General features: G+C 40.0%; 1 protein-coding gene across 1 annotated transcript in view; it reads right to left on the bottom strand.

The window, feature by feature from the left end:
* Positions 1-17,297, bottom strand: part of brinp2 (BMP/retinoic acid inducible neural specific 2) — a 302,755-nt gene that overhangs the window by 123,205 nt on the left and 162,253 nt on the right. Inside the window, exons 3-4 of the mRNA XM_087850672.1 lie at positions 10,042-10,232; positions 6,697-6,878 (exon numbers count right to left, since the gene is read on the bottom strand). Coding sequence (XP_087706798.1) covers positions 6,697-6,878; positions 10,042-10,232 — 373 coding nt within the window. The remainder of the gene's footprint in view (positions 1-6,696; positions 6,879-10,041; positions 10,233-17,297) is intronic.

Raw genomic sequence — 17,297 nt, 5'->3', positions numbered from 1 at the left:
TTCATGCAGAGCACAAATCCACGCAGCAACAACATCCTTGCTATTAGGGCTGCCACAAACGATTATTTTGATAGTCACTAGTCACCGATTATTTTTGCGATTAGTCGACTAATCAGATCATCATCCATTGGATGTAAAACGTACAGCTTATTGCACCAGCAGCATCTGCTCTTATATAACTATCATTAGCTTACAGCTTGAAGTGTTTAAGGTATGTGCTAACTAAAAATAAAGACAAGATGATAGTTTATTCAATTTAAATGAAATTTGCAGATTGTTTCGGTGAAGTTTAATAAACTCCTTGCTATCTAAAATATAACAGGACACCGGAGTATATTCTCGAACATCTCACACTTCTGATAATCAGCTGTCTGCTTGATGTTTATTCAGCTGTGTAAAAACTTTAATCTCAGCCAAACCGATTTACTCAGGAACAAATAAAATACTAAAAAAAGCCAAACAATAGCATTTTTAAGTTATCTAAGTGACTTATATATCATGTTTAACCTGAGTAGCGAAAGACGGCGGTGGGTTTGGAAACGATTTGCCGGGAGTCCGGTGTTCTCACGGCTCTAGTGAGCCTAGCCCCCGGCTAGCTATCGAGCTAGTAGCTAACAGACTTCTCCGAAAACGTCGGAGCGCTTTTGAAAATATGTGGTGTCTTGATAAACTGAGCAGATATTTGAGGTTTACACAGCTACATTCTCGCCTGAAAATATGTTAAACATTTATTTTGTGACCCAGAAAGATTAATAAGAGTAATATTAAAACTAACTAGCTGCCGCCATTGTTGGAAACTGAGCTGGGCTGCGCTATGAATTCTGGGACAGAGCTACTTCTTCTTCTTCGGGGTTTAACGGCAGCTGGCATCCTTGTACATGCAGTGCTGCCATCTTCTGTTTCAGTCCGTTATTACACTCTTAAATCCTACTACTTATTCCTGCGTCTTTGGGGATCTTACAAAGCTTCAAACGACGCGTCGACTATTAAATCAGTCGTCGACAATTCTGATAGTCGACGTAATCGTGACTAGTCGACTATTCGTGGCAGCCCTACTTGCTATATATTCAAGTTGGCACTTCAGTCTCTATTTTGGGTTTTGTTACACTGGTACTCTGCAATAGGGAAGAAAAATCTATTTTCTTGCTGCGTTTCCTGCTAGTATCAGTCTAAAGGAGAAGAAAGAAGCAGCTGTAACGGCTAAACTTTAAGAGGTTGGAGAGTAGAAACCTGGAGAGTAGGTTAGCCGATAAAAAGAGTTTAGAGATGCTCATGACTGCTTGCTAACTGCAGTTTCGTAGGTTGTCTTGGTGGTTCTTAGCTGACTGTGGTGTAATTTAGCCTCATTAGCCTCTTGACACAGAAATGACTGTGTCAGACATTTCTGTTCCAAAGTAATTCTGGCTCAGCAGGTAATATATTTCTGGACATTTCTGATGTAGTGGTGTCCCACTGCAGAAGTGATCCTAGTGATTCTAAATGGAAGTGCAAGGATTCATATTTTTGACTGTGGATGGCAGATGAGATGGATGGATTGAAAGAGAGTTGTGGCATTTGAGGCTTTATGATAATGTTACCTGCACACTGCTCTATTCAGATTTCCTAAACATGTTAAGCTGGGGGGACCCTGGGGTCATGAGGACTGGGAATGGGACTGGAAAGCTGCTGGTTTGCGCAGATTCCAAATACGTAGCAGAAAATGAACAGATTAATGAGATGACAGATTTGTCGAGCAATTAACAATTCAATTTCACCCCAGGGTGAAAATCTTTGAGTGAAAGGGACCAGGTTGGGCATTTCCAAGTTGACCTACAGTGAAAGCGAGGCTTCATTTGAAGAATTCCTTCATTCAGAAGTCAGAAAGATATTCCATGAGGCTTATTTTTATGTGTAACTTCAAGGAAGTAATTCCATCGTGGACGTTTAGAGAAAGGCATTCAAGTTGAACATTTTAGCCTGTTAATTAAAAACAGTTACATTATACAGCTTTTATATGGGCTTGTCGGACAGTAAAATTTACATTTCCATCTTTTTCCTCAGCAGCATTTCAAATGTAGTTTTATTCAAGTTTTCCTGTCAGCTGGAGTCTTTTGAGCTTGGTTTGTTTCTTCACTGGTATACCTTCAGGGCCACACTGGTCTCCTCTTATGTTGAGCTGTTGCATCTAGCTCTTCCAATTTTAATGTTACCCCATCCCAGTGCTTTCCCTCTCACAAAAAAAGCTGAACTCTCTGAGGTTGGCCGTGGGGGGGGCTTTGTACTTTTTGAAAGAGTCTGAAGAGTCAGTGGTGTGCCCACTGCAGCTGACAGTGGGTGGTACTCAAGCTTCTTGACTTTCTGTGTCTATTACCTCACACGCCCAGGAACACTAATCTAATAGCTGTTTAATGAGATATGATCAAAAGTTCTTAAGAATAAGATTTTTTGAAGCTTTCCCTTTGTGGAATTATGTACAACTAAACTTAACTCAGCTCACAGAATATTACAAAACTTGCGACACGGCGTAACTCGGCTCATAACTGTAGCACGTTGGAGCAGTGTGCTCACGTGATAGAGCGGCTGTGTGTATTTGTAGCCTCAAACCAGCATTTTATCTCCGAGGAAGTTTTCCCAGAGAGAAGTAAAGTAAGTGTGTAAGTTCATCTGAATGTTTGTAAAGCATTCCCACATTAAGCTTAACAACCGATATATAGAGCAACTGCCTCTTCTTGCTGCTACTTCAATCATGAAACTGATTAATGATCAGCTGATCGGCTTTTCTGTCGCGAGTCTTGTTTGTTTTTGGCCCACTTCGCGCCAGAAAGAGGAAACCAGCGGCTGAACAACAGCAGCACTATTAAGCTTGATAAGCTGTTGTTAGAATTTATTTAATATTACTTTCTACACCAGGATCTTTTTCTATGTAGCTGACTGCTGTAACTGTGCAGGGGCGGATCTAGCAAAGTTTAGCCAGGGGGCCGATAGGGCATGAAAAGGGAAAAGGGGGCACAAAGACATACTTTCCTTTCTTATTCTCATTTAAAATAATATCTGAAATAATTATCTGAATCTTACACCCAAAGTTTTAATCTTATGTAAAATGTATAGAAGTCCATTACTGTATATAGTAACTATTAAGTCTAATATACCCTAGTAAGCTATAGTAGTTTTTCCTTTGGGAAGATACCATCTGTGCAGTCTGCAATTCTGTTCAAGAAAGATGTTGAATCTATTTAATTATTCTTGAAAAATAATTTATTTCTGTGCATTTTTTTTTCACACTGCATCAAATTAAATTTGATTACATCAATTAAGCATCATGAGGTGGAGGGTGGTTCCTTTTTTTATTTTTTGCTGGGAGTTTGCAACCCTATTAGTTAGGTTGCTTAATATTTCTGCTAAGTACTCTTTAAAATACCAGAATAGGAAGGATGGAGCAGGTTTAAGTTTATTAGATTGATCAGTGTTGCTGAACTATGAAATATTTTGGGTGCAGTGTACTTTTTCTATACAGGTATAACAGAATAGCTTTAGTGTTGTTGTTTATTTAAACTTGAGTGTGAACTTAAACAAAATGCAGCAAGATATTAAAAAAACAGTTTTATTGATTAAAAAACACTATATCGGATTCATATCGGTATCGGCAGATATCCAAATTTATGATATCGGTATCGGTATCGAGCATAAAAAAGTGGTATCGGGCCATCTCTAGTTCTACTTGAGCCAGAAGTGACCATATTAGGAAACCATGTTATTTATCACATAATTGCCTGTTTTAGTACATCTTTCAATAATAACAGTCACAATATTAACTTTGAACCTTGACAAAAAAGTTAAGAAATAAGTTCAACTCTGTATAACTGCTATGAAGGGACGATTTAGCTAATAATTTAGCTTTTTTTTTTTTTTTTTTTACAAGACTTCAACAATTCTTCATGGGAGTCATGATTGACAACAAACCATATGAACTGGACGGGCAACCAGCTTTGACAAGGGGACATTCAGCTCAAGTCACTTATTTCAAAATATTCCAAAATCTCAGGTGGCTGAGGCAGTTTTTGTGTTTTGCAATTACAAGTAGGGTCGTACTTTAACCTCTTTTTAGTTTCAAAGAGATGTGACAGGTACTTCCCAGAGTTGCACAGGCCCATCCACTCAGTGTCATCTTTTGTCATGCTCGTCATTATGACTGCTGCAGAACTACTGTTGATCAAATAATAATGAATTCAATAAATATATATTTAATTGAATCGCTATGGGCAAATTGCGTGAATTAGTTTAACTTACTTTAGTGAGACTTTACTGGGTGGGCCTGGACCCCTGAAGCCCATCCAAAGACTTGATGCTTATGGGAGTCATTTCTAAAGTCAGCTTCAAGTTGCCATTAGAAAAACTGCAGTTTTGGCACGCCCATGTTAACTTATCTTCAGCCACAGAGATGCCACCGCTATGACCTACTTACATCACTCAAATTAAACCACTATATTTTTAGCTGATGTCCACTTGGTCGTTAACACTTGGATTAGAGCATTCACACTCTCCTTTACAAAAGCAGAGCCAAGAAGCAACATCTCCAAAAGTTGATTCTGTTCATCTGGACGTAGCGTTTTGTGGGAGAAACATTTCGTCACTCATCCAGGTGACGTCTTCAGTCTCAGCTGACTGCAGGTTTCAATCTTATAAACAGTACATTTGCATAATGACTGAAACCAGCCCACTGAAGGAACAATGGGCTGGGAGGTCAGTCCTTAAATTTAATTAATTGAATTATGCTACGCTACGTCCAGATGAACAGAATCAACTTCTGGAGATTTACTTACCTGGATGATTGAGCATGCATAGATAAATAGAGCTCAAACTTTGTTTTTACTTTAATCATACCGCTCGGCAAATATTTGACTTCATATCGATTCTTCTGAAACTCCAAATATTGCATTAATGATTTTGTTGAATCAGACCAAATACAGCAAGCTGGCTGTATACATGACTGATACGTGACTGTAGGAATGCAGTTCAATATGCATGAGAAGCAGTTGGGTTCTGGACGCGTTCTTCACAGAATATCACTGGATGGGCTGAAGGCAGACTAACTGATGTGGAAAACAGATCTAAACGGTCGCTACTAATTTATTTATCTGCCATTGTGGACTTCTTTGCAGAAGCTGACGGATTGTTTCAGTGCGCCAGTCACTCATTAGCCTCCCCCAGCACAAACGGATCACGCTGAGCAAAGATTTCAGTTCATAATTAATTCAAGCTTAGCAGCCTTTTCTGCAGTGGTGAGATGCAGCGCTCGTACTTTGCATACTTAAGTAAGCAAGAAAATTCCTTTGTTTTAATTTTGCTCACGTTCTAAAGCGACGGTTCGCTGGGATAAACCGTGTCAATAAACATAAAAGCTGTAGGCACGCAGAGGTTATCTCTTTTGACCAAGCCTGCATTGTAGGGAAGTTTGTTTTGATGCTGCTTTCATTGAGATTGCCTTTAGCTAAACAAACTTGTCTCATTCATTAAAATTCCATTTCATGCCCTTATACTAATCAAACTTTTCTCTCTCCCAGTAAAAGCTATTTGCAATAAGTCCAGGAGTCCTTTGTGTTGCCCGGTTCTTGTGCACAACCATTCGAGGCTTTTTGGGAGAGCAATCAAGTACTTCAGGGTCTGTTTTAAAGAGACTGTTGGCAGCCAAAAAAGGTCTGAGAGCCAATCTCACCTCTGCATGCCGTGTTTTCGGCGACTGTGCTTGGAAAGGAGCCACCTCGCACAAGGTACGCACAAGGCTGACACTTTGCAATTACTCATTTCAATCAGATTTCATATTTAAGTTCAAGCATGAAGGCATCGTCCACCCACCCACACACCTGCTGTCATCAAGCGAAAGCCAACAGATTTGTTCTGATGTGAAAAATGCGTTGCTCGGTTAAGCTTTGCTTCCAGTCTGGAAGGGAGGGGATTTGGGAAGGTAAAACCAGGCAGAGAGGAGATAATAGGATTTATTTGACTGTGTTTTTGAGTGTGTTTTCAACAAAACTGAGCCTCGTCGCAATTAAAGAGCTTGCACAAGCCCAGAGGTGGATTTTGGCTAAGTGACGACTCATCACATCAAGTGTTGAGTGTGCAGGTAAATAAAATGAACTTGGCTGTAAGAGTGTGTTAAAATCAAGTTTGACAGTCGCAGCCACTTCGTTGCTAAAATCAAACAGCTTTATTTGAAAAGGAATTATGATAATTGTGTTTTTAACCCTTGTGTGATCCAGATGCACGCACCCACACTGCAGCCCGTGAGAACGTGCTGCTTTTCACATCCGGACTTGACATTTGCCATGCTCTGGTGCCTCTGTGGGTTATAGCACATGCACTGTCCTTTTAAACCAGCTTGCTACATTTGAAAAATCTTGTGCACTTGCTTTCATCTCTTGCCAGCTTTTGAGCAACGACACACCTTGAAAATATGCTTTAAAAAAAGATTGCTTGTTAGAGGCATTTATTTTAGGTGGAGCATGGAGCATGCATTTTGAAGGGACAGTTTTATAGGAGTGTTAATTTGTGTGTCTTTTTTTTCCCGTAACTCTTTTTGAATCTAGAGAAATGCAAACACTCAGAAACACACATTTGCATATACATGGTTCATACTGAAAACTAATTTCTTAGTAAATCAAAGACTATACATCTGAGCATGTGCTCCAGGTGCATTTGCTGCGTGAATGTGAACAGTACCTTAATAGCAGAGGTGGCAATCTGGAGGTGGTGCAGTCGCCTCAGGGTGCTCTCTCGATCTGTGAAGTAGGAAGCGGCCAGCTGATGGAGCAGCTCCAAAGACACTACTGAGCTGTTGCTGTTGCCTTCGGACTTCTTATTCAGCTTCTGCTTGTCCAGGAAAATGGTCAGAGACTCTTCTCCTGTGGATCGATGATAATTATTTTACAGAGCACTCCGTGATGAACAGTTTTCATTGAGAAAATCATTTGTTTCTTTCTGAATCCTCTTTAACGTGGATAAAAAGCCAAATGAAGACGAGCGCGTACGTTCTATTTGGAAAAACTGGAGTGACAATCTTTGAGTTTGACATTTCTTTGGAAAGGCCTTCAGCGTCTCGCTGCGGTTTTGTGGTTTGTCTGCTGAGGTGCAGGTACTGTATCATTTGGATTGGCAGCAACAGAACCATTGCCACTAAAATTGGAGGTTGTATTCCTTCCCCAGACACCAATAGTTTGAAAATATGAAAGGCGAACGTGGCATTTATCTCGTGCAAGCTAAAACATGTAAGTAATATAAAGCGTGAGCAAGAATTTCTCAGCAATGCCAGCAGCTACTGATGTGGGAAACTTTTTAACAAATCACATGAGGCAGGATCCTCTTACTGTAAATGCACCAAACACCTTTTTATTTGCCCGTGTAATGTCCAAATAAATTGCAGACAGCTCTTACTGTAATTTCTCTAAAACTTTCAGAGTGATAAGTTCAATTCCCGGACACTACAGGGAACACTTTATTCCCAACCTCCCTAAATTGAATCTGAATGGGAGATTAAGTGTGATCTTTAGCAAAGCCGCCACTCCAAAAGTGTCTTGCTAAGCATAAGATTTGCTTAGAAAAGCCACACTTTCTTGGTCTTCAACAAAACACACCATTATTTATGGATGAGCGCCAAGAGGCTTTAAAGCCATTCAGAGAAACACAGAGAGACTAACTCTGATCTGAAATTCATGGGTGTTCAGTTATTTAGGAAGCGCAGGGTGTTTATATTTACCGCCACCTTTTCATTTGAGTTTCTATTGCAAAGTGCAATGTCACAACTATAACAGCCAAAAAGTACTTTTGTTCTCTAAGTGTAATGCATTTAATTTTATTAATGTAAAAGGTACCTTTCTGAGGCTGAGTGGCTTTTTTGGGGGGAATGAATCAGTTTTTCACTCCTCTTTCACTTTCACTCAACCGTTTACCAAAATACACTTAGATGTAACCACAGCAGAAGAAAAGAGAACAAAAAACAGCTATTTCATGCGTTTTCACTCTGCTACAGTAATCAGTATGCAGAATGGATCTGCCCATTTAGTCGAGGCTGTTAATTACACATAGACACTATCAGTGTGACACTGCATTCACCCCCGGCTCTGAAACTGCTCCAGTGCATACATTCAGTGATAAGTGGCATTAAAGTTAGGCGTCTGCAGACGTGAATATCAGAGCGGCTGTTAGGAGACTGTTCCTGTGAGAGAACCGGATTTGTCTGCTATGTGAGCTGTGTTTGGGTAATTTTGGTATTAAACATTTCAAGCCTGAACCGTGAAATGATTGAAACTGAACCTTCTGACAATTTCTTTCAAAAGTAATGAAATGAATTATTAATTTGCACATTTGAAGTTTTTTGTGTGTTTGTTTTTTTCAATTTATTGCTGAAAAATGTATCGTGCAATTTATGTTGCTTTTTCAAATATGATGCACTAGACGTTAAGTTTTAGGCTACGTCCACACATACACGGGTAGTTTTGAAAACAGAGATTTTCAGTTTTCGTTTTAAAAAATAATCCCGTCCACACGTAAAGGTAGAAACGAAGGAAAACGCTGCTAGGAACATGCCAAAGCAGCAGGTGGCGCTATATTCCTAACCGTGTAGAAATGTTGGCCAATCAGAAGTCTAGAAGCCTTGGTGGGAAAAAGTAAACAAAGCTGGGGCATAGACAGTGTTGCCAACTTAGTGACTTTGTCGCTATATTTAGCGAGTTTTCAGACCCCCTAGCGACTTTTTTTCTAAAAAAAAGTCGCTAAAAAAGACATGAAAGACATTACAAAAAACAATAATTGCTAAAAGAAATTTAATTTGTAGTTCTAAATAAATTCTAAATGCATTTAGGACGTTTTTTGCTCACTTTATGTCTCGTCCACGATGTTATTTCTCTCTCCAACAACATAGGTTACAATTATATTAGCATGACCAATTATGCAAATTAGGTGATGACGTCATTTGGCGACTTCTAGCGACTTTTAGGACAACCAATAGCGATTTTCCTTACTGAGGAGTTGGCAACACTGGGCATAGAAGCAGAACCGAGTGGTATGTGTGGAGGGACAGTAACTGTGTGTATATGTAAGCATTTAAACACTGCAGAGAGAACAATTAACAGTATTGTAGAAATTCATTTCACCGAAACAATAACGTGGCGCACAGTGTGACGTCAAAAAATGCGCACACCTTTGACGCTGCGTTTTCTCCGTTTTTCTCGTCCACACGTAAATGCAAAAACTGAGTTTTCAAAAATATCCACCCTGGCCGGAGTTTTTAGAAATCTCCGTTTTCAGTGACCGAAAACGCTGTTTACGTGTGGACGAAAGGTGCAAACGCATAGAAAAATCTGCGTTTTCAAAAATACCCGGGTACGTGTGGACGTAGCCTTAGACTAATTATATCATTGTAAAATTTGCAATTTCACACATTCATAGCATATTTTATGTGGCTGAATGATCTGAGTAACCTAGGATTGTAAATCCTGACCGGGTCCTTAGATATGCCCTGACCCACTATCACTCCTTGCAAATGTACTTGTATATCTGCACTATACTAGTTGATGACTGAGATTAGGTGTTTATCAGTATCACTAGGTTGTCATCTTGAACACTACACAGGTCTCATTCTTGTGTTTGTGACCCTCACACGATCGATGCTGCTGCCGATCTGTTTTGTGAGTTACTTCTCTCCTTGGGGATTGAGGCAAAAAAGAAATCCAATGAAGAAACACGGGGGTATGAAACAGGTCATTTCAATCCCTCTTCTGCTCTGTGAGGCTCTAATGTTCATCAGAGGGAACGATGAGTGGAAAATTACCTCTGAGGGAGACAAGCATTGTTGAGTGCTGCAAGTGCAAGATGTAAGCATTGTTGCTATTTCTACTTAATACGTGAGACTCTTTCCTGGTATAAAAGGACAGATAGACTCCTGGAGCTACACTAACACAGGCAACATCCTCCGAGACCTAAAACGAACGGTTTCTCTATTTCTGGCGTGTCCCGACACTTCCTAACCCGAGAATAAAGGAGAGTGTGTCACCTGCGGCCCTCCCTTACCTCCCAGGGTGGCAGTAACCAAGAAGTGGGTCCCGTACTTCTTGATGAGGTTTTCATTGATTTGCTGCAGGGTTGGTCGTCGGCCCAGTAACCGCAGGTTGCGTAGGAACTCTGGTGCTAAGGGCAATGGAGATTTGAGGAAATCTCTCTTCTCCGTAGCCAGGCTGTTCACCTTCCAGTGGCTGAACTCCCTGAAATTATAAATACATGGAAAAGTGATTACATGCTCGAGCATTTTAGCATGATGTGGAATTACAGGCAACTGACTAGAATATACTGCTAAATATAATGACAGGAACATTTAAGGTTACAGTCATACATTTCTGAAGTGACTACAGAGAGAGAGTCTACTTATTGCACAATGGTCCCTGGGAAATCCTGATTTGTTCTTTCATTGTGAGATTGTCTTGACCATTATATGTTAAAAAAAGGTCACAAAAAAAGAAACGTCTGATCTATTCTTATCTGTAATGTGATCCTATTGGCCAACGTCATAAAGATCACAGACAAAGTGTTGTGGCGTGTTAACTCTGTATGTATAAGAAACAGTCTGGTGTATGAATGTGTGAATGTATGACTAAAGTAAAGTACTCTGAATGGTCAAAAGTTTAGGAATTGTGATAGATAATGTGCAAATCTGTGACAAAATAAAGATATACATATTAGGGGTGCAACGATACTTGTATCGATATTGAACCGTTCGATACAGTGCTTTGGTTCGGTACACATATGTATCGAACAATACAACATTTTAAATTTATTTTATCAACTTTTCTTCTGACGATGCTGCCTGTGTTGAGCGTTCAGTGGATCTGCGCTCGACAGTGCAGCCTAGGCGGAGTAGTCGAACGCAGATTCACTGAGCGTAGCGCAAGCTAGCGAGGCAGAAGCTAAGCTCTCGTTGCAACATGGCAAATTGAACCTCCCCCACCCTCATTCAGATCTGGCGTTTGGAACTATTTTGGTCTTCATGTGACGTATGACCCTGAAGGTAAGCGTGTCATGGACAAAAGTAAAACAGTATGTTGGATGTGCCACGCAATGCTCAATTACATTGGTGGGAACTAGTGTGTTAGCGCAGTTAGCTCGTTAACGTGTTGACGCCGTCCAGCCCCACACACGGGGCGATCTGCGGTAGCTCGTTAACGGAGATTTGCCGTGTTGTGGCGTTAACGTCATTTCAGATTAACGCTGACAGCACTAGTGGGAACACAACGAATATGACTGCACATTTACCCCGACATCATCCTAGTGCAAAGACAAGTGGAAGCAGACAAAAACAACAAGCACGCATGCTACAAACTTTAGCCGAGTCATTTAGACAGCCGTTAGCACATGATTCTCCTCATGGGGACCTGATATGTTTAATATGCTGCTGAGAATATAGCCCAGAAGAAGCGTATAGTATAGCTTTTATTTTGGAAAGAGACATTTCTCTGTAATAAACTCTCTTTTCCAAAGATGAGGGATTTCTCCATCAGATAGATTTTTTTTTTTATTACTTTGTTGTTTCAGCAACATTAAATTTAAAAACTGTACTTTTGAGTTAAAATATATATTTATAATTTTAATAAATGACAAATTAAAAAGGCATGAACATTTTTTTGTATTAAAAAAATATCGAACCGAAGCGTGAATTTTGTGTATCGTTGCACCCCTAATATTTATATATGATGAGCCACACTGAGAAATATTCAAAAGCCCCAATGTGAGTACAGATGTAGGAGTCATGCAAAAAAGCAAATATTCACGGGATAGTCAGGGGTTAAAGTGGGATGGTGGGGAACCAGCTGCAGTGGGTCGGCGTTTGGAAAAGAATTAAAGCTCAAGATAACTTCTATCGTAAACTCGAGTCGTTTTTCTTTGTGTCCAGGCTGGCGTCAGCTCACATGCTGCTGTGGCTCTGAGGTTTACTGCTCTTGCTTGATTTTACACAACTGAATTCAACAAGCTGTAAGCAGATGTTTCACAGCTATCTTAGCAGATTTCTATTCAGTCCACTGACAGTTCACTGTTTATACTGTTTTTACACCAGACAATATAGAGTTGGTATAAAGCTTTAATGAATTTTAGAACCATCAGCTGAAATTCAAATTCATCAATTGATATAACTTAAATGACCATGAGCACCACAGCCACCGTTGGCCAGTCCAACACAGTGCTTTACTGTAAATGCACAATAGAAATGACAAATATTGGAAATTTGTGCAAAAAATGTGAAGAGTAGCAACAAAAAGTTGTCAAAAAACAAATACTCAAGTGAAGTACAGATACAGTAGAGTAACAAAGTATTTGTATTTTTTTTCTTCACACTTGTGCAGACAGACAGCCTGGGGTAAGAAGATCACACACCCCGGGCATTCCAAGGTTTGGGACTGTAAAGAAAGTCCGTGTTTTCCACCAAATACAACCTTGTGACTCATTAAATGCAACATGGATGTCAGGAGACGCCATCAGTATTCTCAGTTGCGGTCGTGTTTATTCACATTTAATTCAGTGAAATCTGAAAGACGAATGTGGTAATTATTAAATGGTGCTAGAACCTTACATTTGGGACATGTCCTTAATTAAGCAAATGAGGTTCAACCACGCTGGGCTTTCTGTAACCAGCAACACTATCTTCAGATTGCTGTTGAATATCACTGATAAATTCAAGAGACATCACCCTTCTGTATTCAGTCAATGTCTAATGCCTCATAAGAGCCTCAGACCTTTTAATCTCTTATTGTTATGACTAGGGATGGGTACCGGTGTAGTAACCAGACCGAAAAGCAGCGCACAATTTGGTGCTTTATTTCGGTGCTTTGATACACTTTAGATTCTAGCCAATCATTTTACGTTTCCGAGGATAGTAGGCGGGCCCAGGTACGTACGTTCTTTTAGAGCAGAGCTACAGATTAAAAATGCCCAAGGCGAAGCGGTCAAAAGTCTGGCTGTACTTCACAGCAAAAGATGCAAACTCAGCAGCTGCAACAAGTGCTTTAAGCTGATACTGTGATGCTGTCAAAGGAGGTAACACCTCGAATCTGATGAAACACCTGGCGACACATAGCGTTTTTTTTAAAAGCCGAGAAATGCGCCGTATTTGATAGCTTGCTGCGAGACCTCACACCGAGCACATCTACTGCAGGTGTGGTGCCTGTTATCGGACCCGGAGTTAGCAACATCCCCCAAAAACCCGAAGAGGAGAGTCCTGGCCCCTAGCCCTGCCAGTGTAGCAGAAATGATGAGGATGATGATGCAGCAGCAGCTGTTCTTCTCTGCGTGAGTAGCTTAATGTTGTTCGTGTGTAATTTACGTTGAGTAGTCTAACCACGTTATTACATTAATGCATGTAAGGTGAACTAGCAAACACCGTCGTAGCTACATGAGGCTGTCTTCTTGTTTGATTCTCCCTTCACCCTGGACAAAAAGGCTAAAATGACCAAAGAAAAAGTGGAAAACAGTTAAACATGAGAGGTTTTAGGACAAAGTTTATGTTTTTTCCATTGATTAAGCACTGCTTCCAGCCAAGAGTGATACCATATATGCCCCATAGCTGCAGAAAAGGCTAACATTGTTATCTTTTTACAAAAAACCAGCTGAACATGAGAGGTTTTTGGACCAATTTTGTGTTCTCCATTCTTTAAGCACCGGTTTGGGCACCGTTTAAGCACCGGCACCATTTCAAAAGTACCGGTTTGGTACTGGTATCGGATAAAACCTAAACGATACCCATCCCTAGTTATGACTTTAAAATGATGGCAGGAAAAACACTAACATGTAATCTGCATGGTTTACATATATTGGTGTATTAAACCCATCATAAGTATATTAAGCGCATAAACAACTATGAATAAACCTTTTAGTTGCTTTAACGTAGCAGCTTATTGTTTCGATTTCATGGTCTCTAACTGTACAGATTTGATTCAGTCTGGCAGCTGTTATGATAAGCACAACGTTTGCCTGGGAGCTGGTGCAGAGAAAATAGTTTCTGGACTCACACTTGGTGGGTGGCTAGAAACACCTGTCAATATTAAAGTTAAGAATATGAATATGTAACATTTCTGCTTGTTGACTGTGCAGCATTGCATGAAGAAATTGTCAGTGTTGTGATTAGAGCCTGGTATGACATGCCCAAGTGCCCAGCTGTCTTCGTTTCAATCAAACAAATAAATAAAGTTACGCTTAAATGAACGTTAGTATTGGGAGGGTTTTTTTCTCCAAAACTCATGCAGCAATAGCTCTTTCATCACATCCTGTTGAGAACTTGAACTTGAAACCTTGCATCATGTCTAAAGTGCAGTAATCATGTGCATATACTTGATTTGAAAGAACTTTCTCCTTATAAACAAATCCAGGATGTCACATATAAGTTCGCAGCCTTAGCAAAGTTTAAATAACTAAACCTCTGGTGAATCCAGTTCTTTAGCTGTCCAAACAAATGCCAGTAGCAGTGACAATGACCTCTGAAGTGGTCGGAGAGAGAGACGAGTCTGGAAAAGCATTTTAAGTGACTGATGGTCATTTCATCGCTTTACTACTTCAGCAGTGGAACCCTGAGGTATGTGAGGAAGATTATGCAAATCTCAGAAGAAAAGTTCAGATCCGCCTCATCCGCATAAATTTGCTGGCAAAACAAGGGAAGTTGAATCTTAGCACATTATGCACCAAACAAAATGCCAGCAGTGATACGCCGCGTTCCCATGAGTGCACTCTTTCTCTCTCGCACATCCTCACAGTGGAGCGTTCACAGAGGGAGACACATCTGCGATATCATTGCCTCACTTGCACTAGCTGCTCTCACGTTGCATTTTTATGGTCAAAAGTTTACTATTACCAACACAAAATTGTAATTATGCTGTTGACAGCGTTGTGACTAAACTACAATACGCTACTTCCTGTAATAATACAAAGTAAATATGCATAGGTCATTCAGATAGTACTACAGTAAAGACAGCAATGCGCTGTAATTAGTTTTTAGTTCCTGCATTGCATATTAGTCTTCAAAGGAGAGCTGGGATTTGTAGCCATTTAGCACATGGCATGACAAAGCCTTCCTCAGAAGGAATGGCCTCAGGAGCGTACGGTCAAACTAGTGCTTCATTAGGAGGTTCATTCTCACATAATGCACCAATTAATGTCTGTAGTCTGGCCACAGTCGCAGCACAATTTGTTCACACTATCATTAACTCTGGCCACAGTGTTCTCCCATGAAAGGAGGGCAACTCAGGGAAAGCAAGTTGGAAGGTAATGCTGCAAAAAAACGTGTTAAAAAAAGATCAAAAAGCGCAAGATAAAGCTTTGTTTTCTCACTCTTGTGTGTTTTCTTCTCTGCACTCTTTAACTTAAAGATTCAAATCATACAATCAAAAACGCTCAGATTCATTAAATTAGGGCTGGGTATCGTCACCGATCTCTAGAATCGATTCAATTCCGATTCACAAGGTCCCGAATCGATTCGATCCACGATTTCATTTGATTCGATTCGATTCAAATCGGGGAAATTTTGACTCAGACAGTCAGAAATATTATAATTCTGATCACGCATCAGCACATTTCCATATTTTTTGTCTATAAAAAGACAGCTGACACTTGTGAGACTTTATCCAAGGTGTGAGCATCACAGCAGATGCCTTTGTGTCAAAGTAACTGAGGATAAAAACATGAAGGAGATTTTCCTGGCCTGGGATTTTATAGCAGATGATCTTAAAAATATTCTGCAGTAGATCAAAAACGAAAGAAAACCATTAATCAGCATATGAATATTACCTGATGCTGCTGAAGTGAAGCAGAGCAAAGTTACAGAGGTTTTAGAGACACGGCTGAGCGTTTTGCAATTTTTGCATAATTTTAAAAAGTTTAAATTTGTTCAGAAGCCCATTGAGCAGCAGAAATGAGGCTTTCTTGTTGGAAGTAAGTAAAAGGAAAAAACAGCGGCCCACAGCGCTGTAAACAACGGTAGACTTGTGAGTAATAAGCAAGCGAACAGATTTTTAGATGGGAAACTGTTCTTGAAGTACAGAGAGAGAGAGCTGTGCATGAAGTGTGATTTTATCGTGGTGGAAGCAAAACAGGAAAAGTCAGAGGGAATTCATGACGATGTTTACGTGAAGCGAAATGTGAAGCATAGTTTGGATCTTCTTTTGCTGCTGGTTTAGTCAATATTGTTTGGAGAGAGATTAAACCTGCAGCTTTTGAATCAGCGCAAAAAGCACACACAAAGGGCGGAGCCACCGACGGATCAGAATCAGTGAGCTCTCCGTGCCGTCGGGTGAGAAAGGCGACGTCAAAGAATCCGTGTTCCTGCTCTCATTTACTGGTTTAGCTGTTTGGTGGTTGTTGAAATTTTGTGAGGTTTCACCTGAGGGCAAAATAAATTATATTTAAAAACCGATTCAGGATTTTAATGAATCGATTTCACGTTATCCAAGCTAGAATCGATTTTAATGGATAAATTGATAATCAAACCCCACCCCTACATTAAATTAGGGTTCTTCAAACTTAAGGTTTAAAAATCATCTTTTTGCATACTGTAGCTAACCTGGGCTTTGCTAAGCATTTAAACTGACTTTTGTTCTAGTTAGTTTTTCTTATACTGCAAATGTGTCTGCATGAACTGATATCCTGTAATCTGCATAAGCAACACTGATTAGCATGTGATGTTCTCAGACTGTTCTGGGGATTTTAAACATGTAAAAACACAAGTTGTCATGTATTGTAACAACATTCTAGTCAATAAACATGTCACCAAAACATTCACCAGCTGAAAATAATGCATTCAGCCAAAAATGTTATCAGAGTGAAGTCGTGTCTTGGGATTAAGCAAGCACTTTGGATCAGTTGGGTTCGACTGATCCAAGGGGGTCTCAGAGGAAGAGCAGCCTCTCTAAACCATTTTACTGGAGAAGAGAAACAGTGCTGGGACAAAGATGCACCAGCTGTTCACAGGAAATGATCAGGAAAAAAATCTACAGTAGTTGGTGATGAAATAACAGTAGGGTTTATGTAACAAGGCAACAGGGCAGATGATAAGCCCAACTGCCCTACTTGTGTCAGTCTACTCAATTAGTTATCTGTTATCAGGAGCTGACTAAATGCCATTATTGGTACTGATCTTATCGAGCAGACAAGAATTCTTTCTTCTTTTTGTTCAATTTCCTTATTATTAGATGTGTCTTGCATTAGTATCCCTAATGCAAACTTACTTGAGTTTGACTGTGTATACTTTATAGGTGAGACAGTTAAACTGAGGCAAATTTATCCTACTGGCGATG

Source organism: Neolamprologus brichardi, chromosome 14 (assembly GCF_056152115.1).
Source record: "Neolamprologus brichardi isolate AB-2024 chromosome 14, ASM5615211v1, whole genome shotgun sequence".
Classification (NCBI taxonomy): Eukaryota; Metazoa; Chordata; class Actinopteri; order Cichliformes; family Cichlidae; genus Neolamprologus; species Neolamprologus brichardi.
This window is presented reverse-complemented; position numbering and strand designations above follow the sequence as displayed.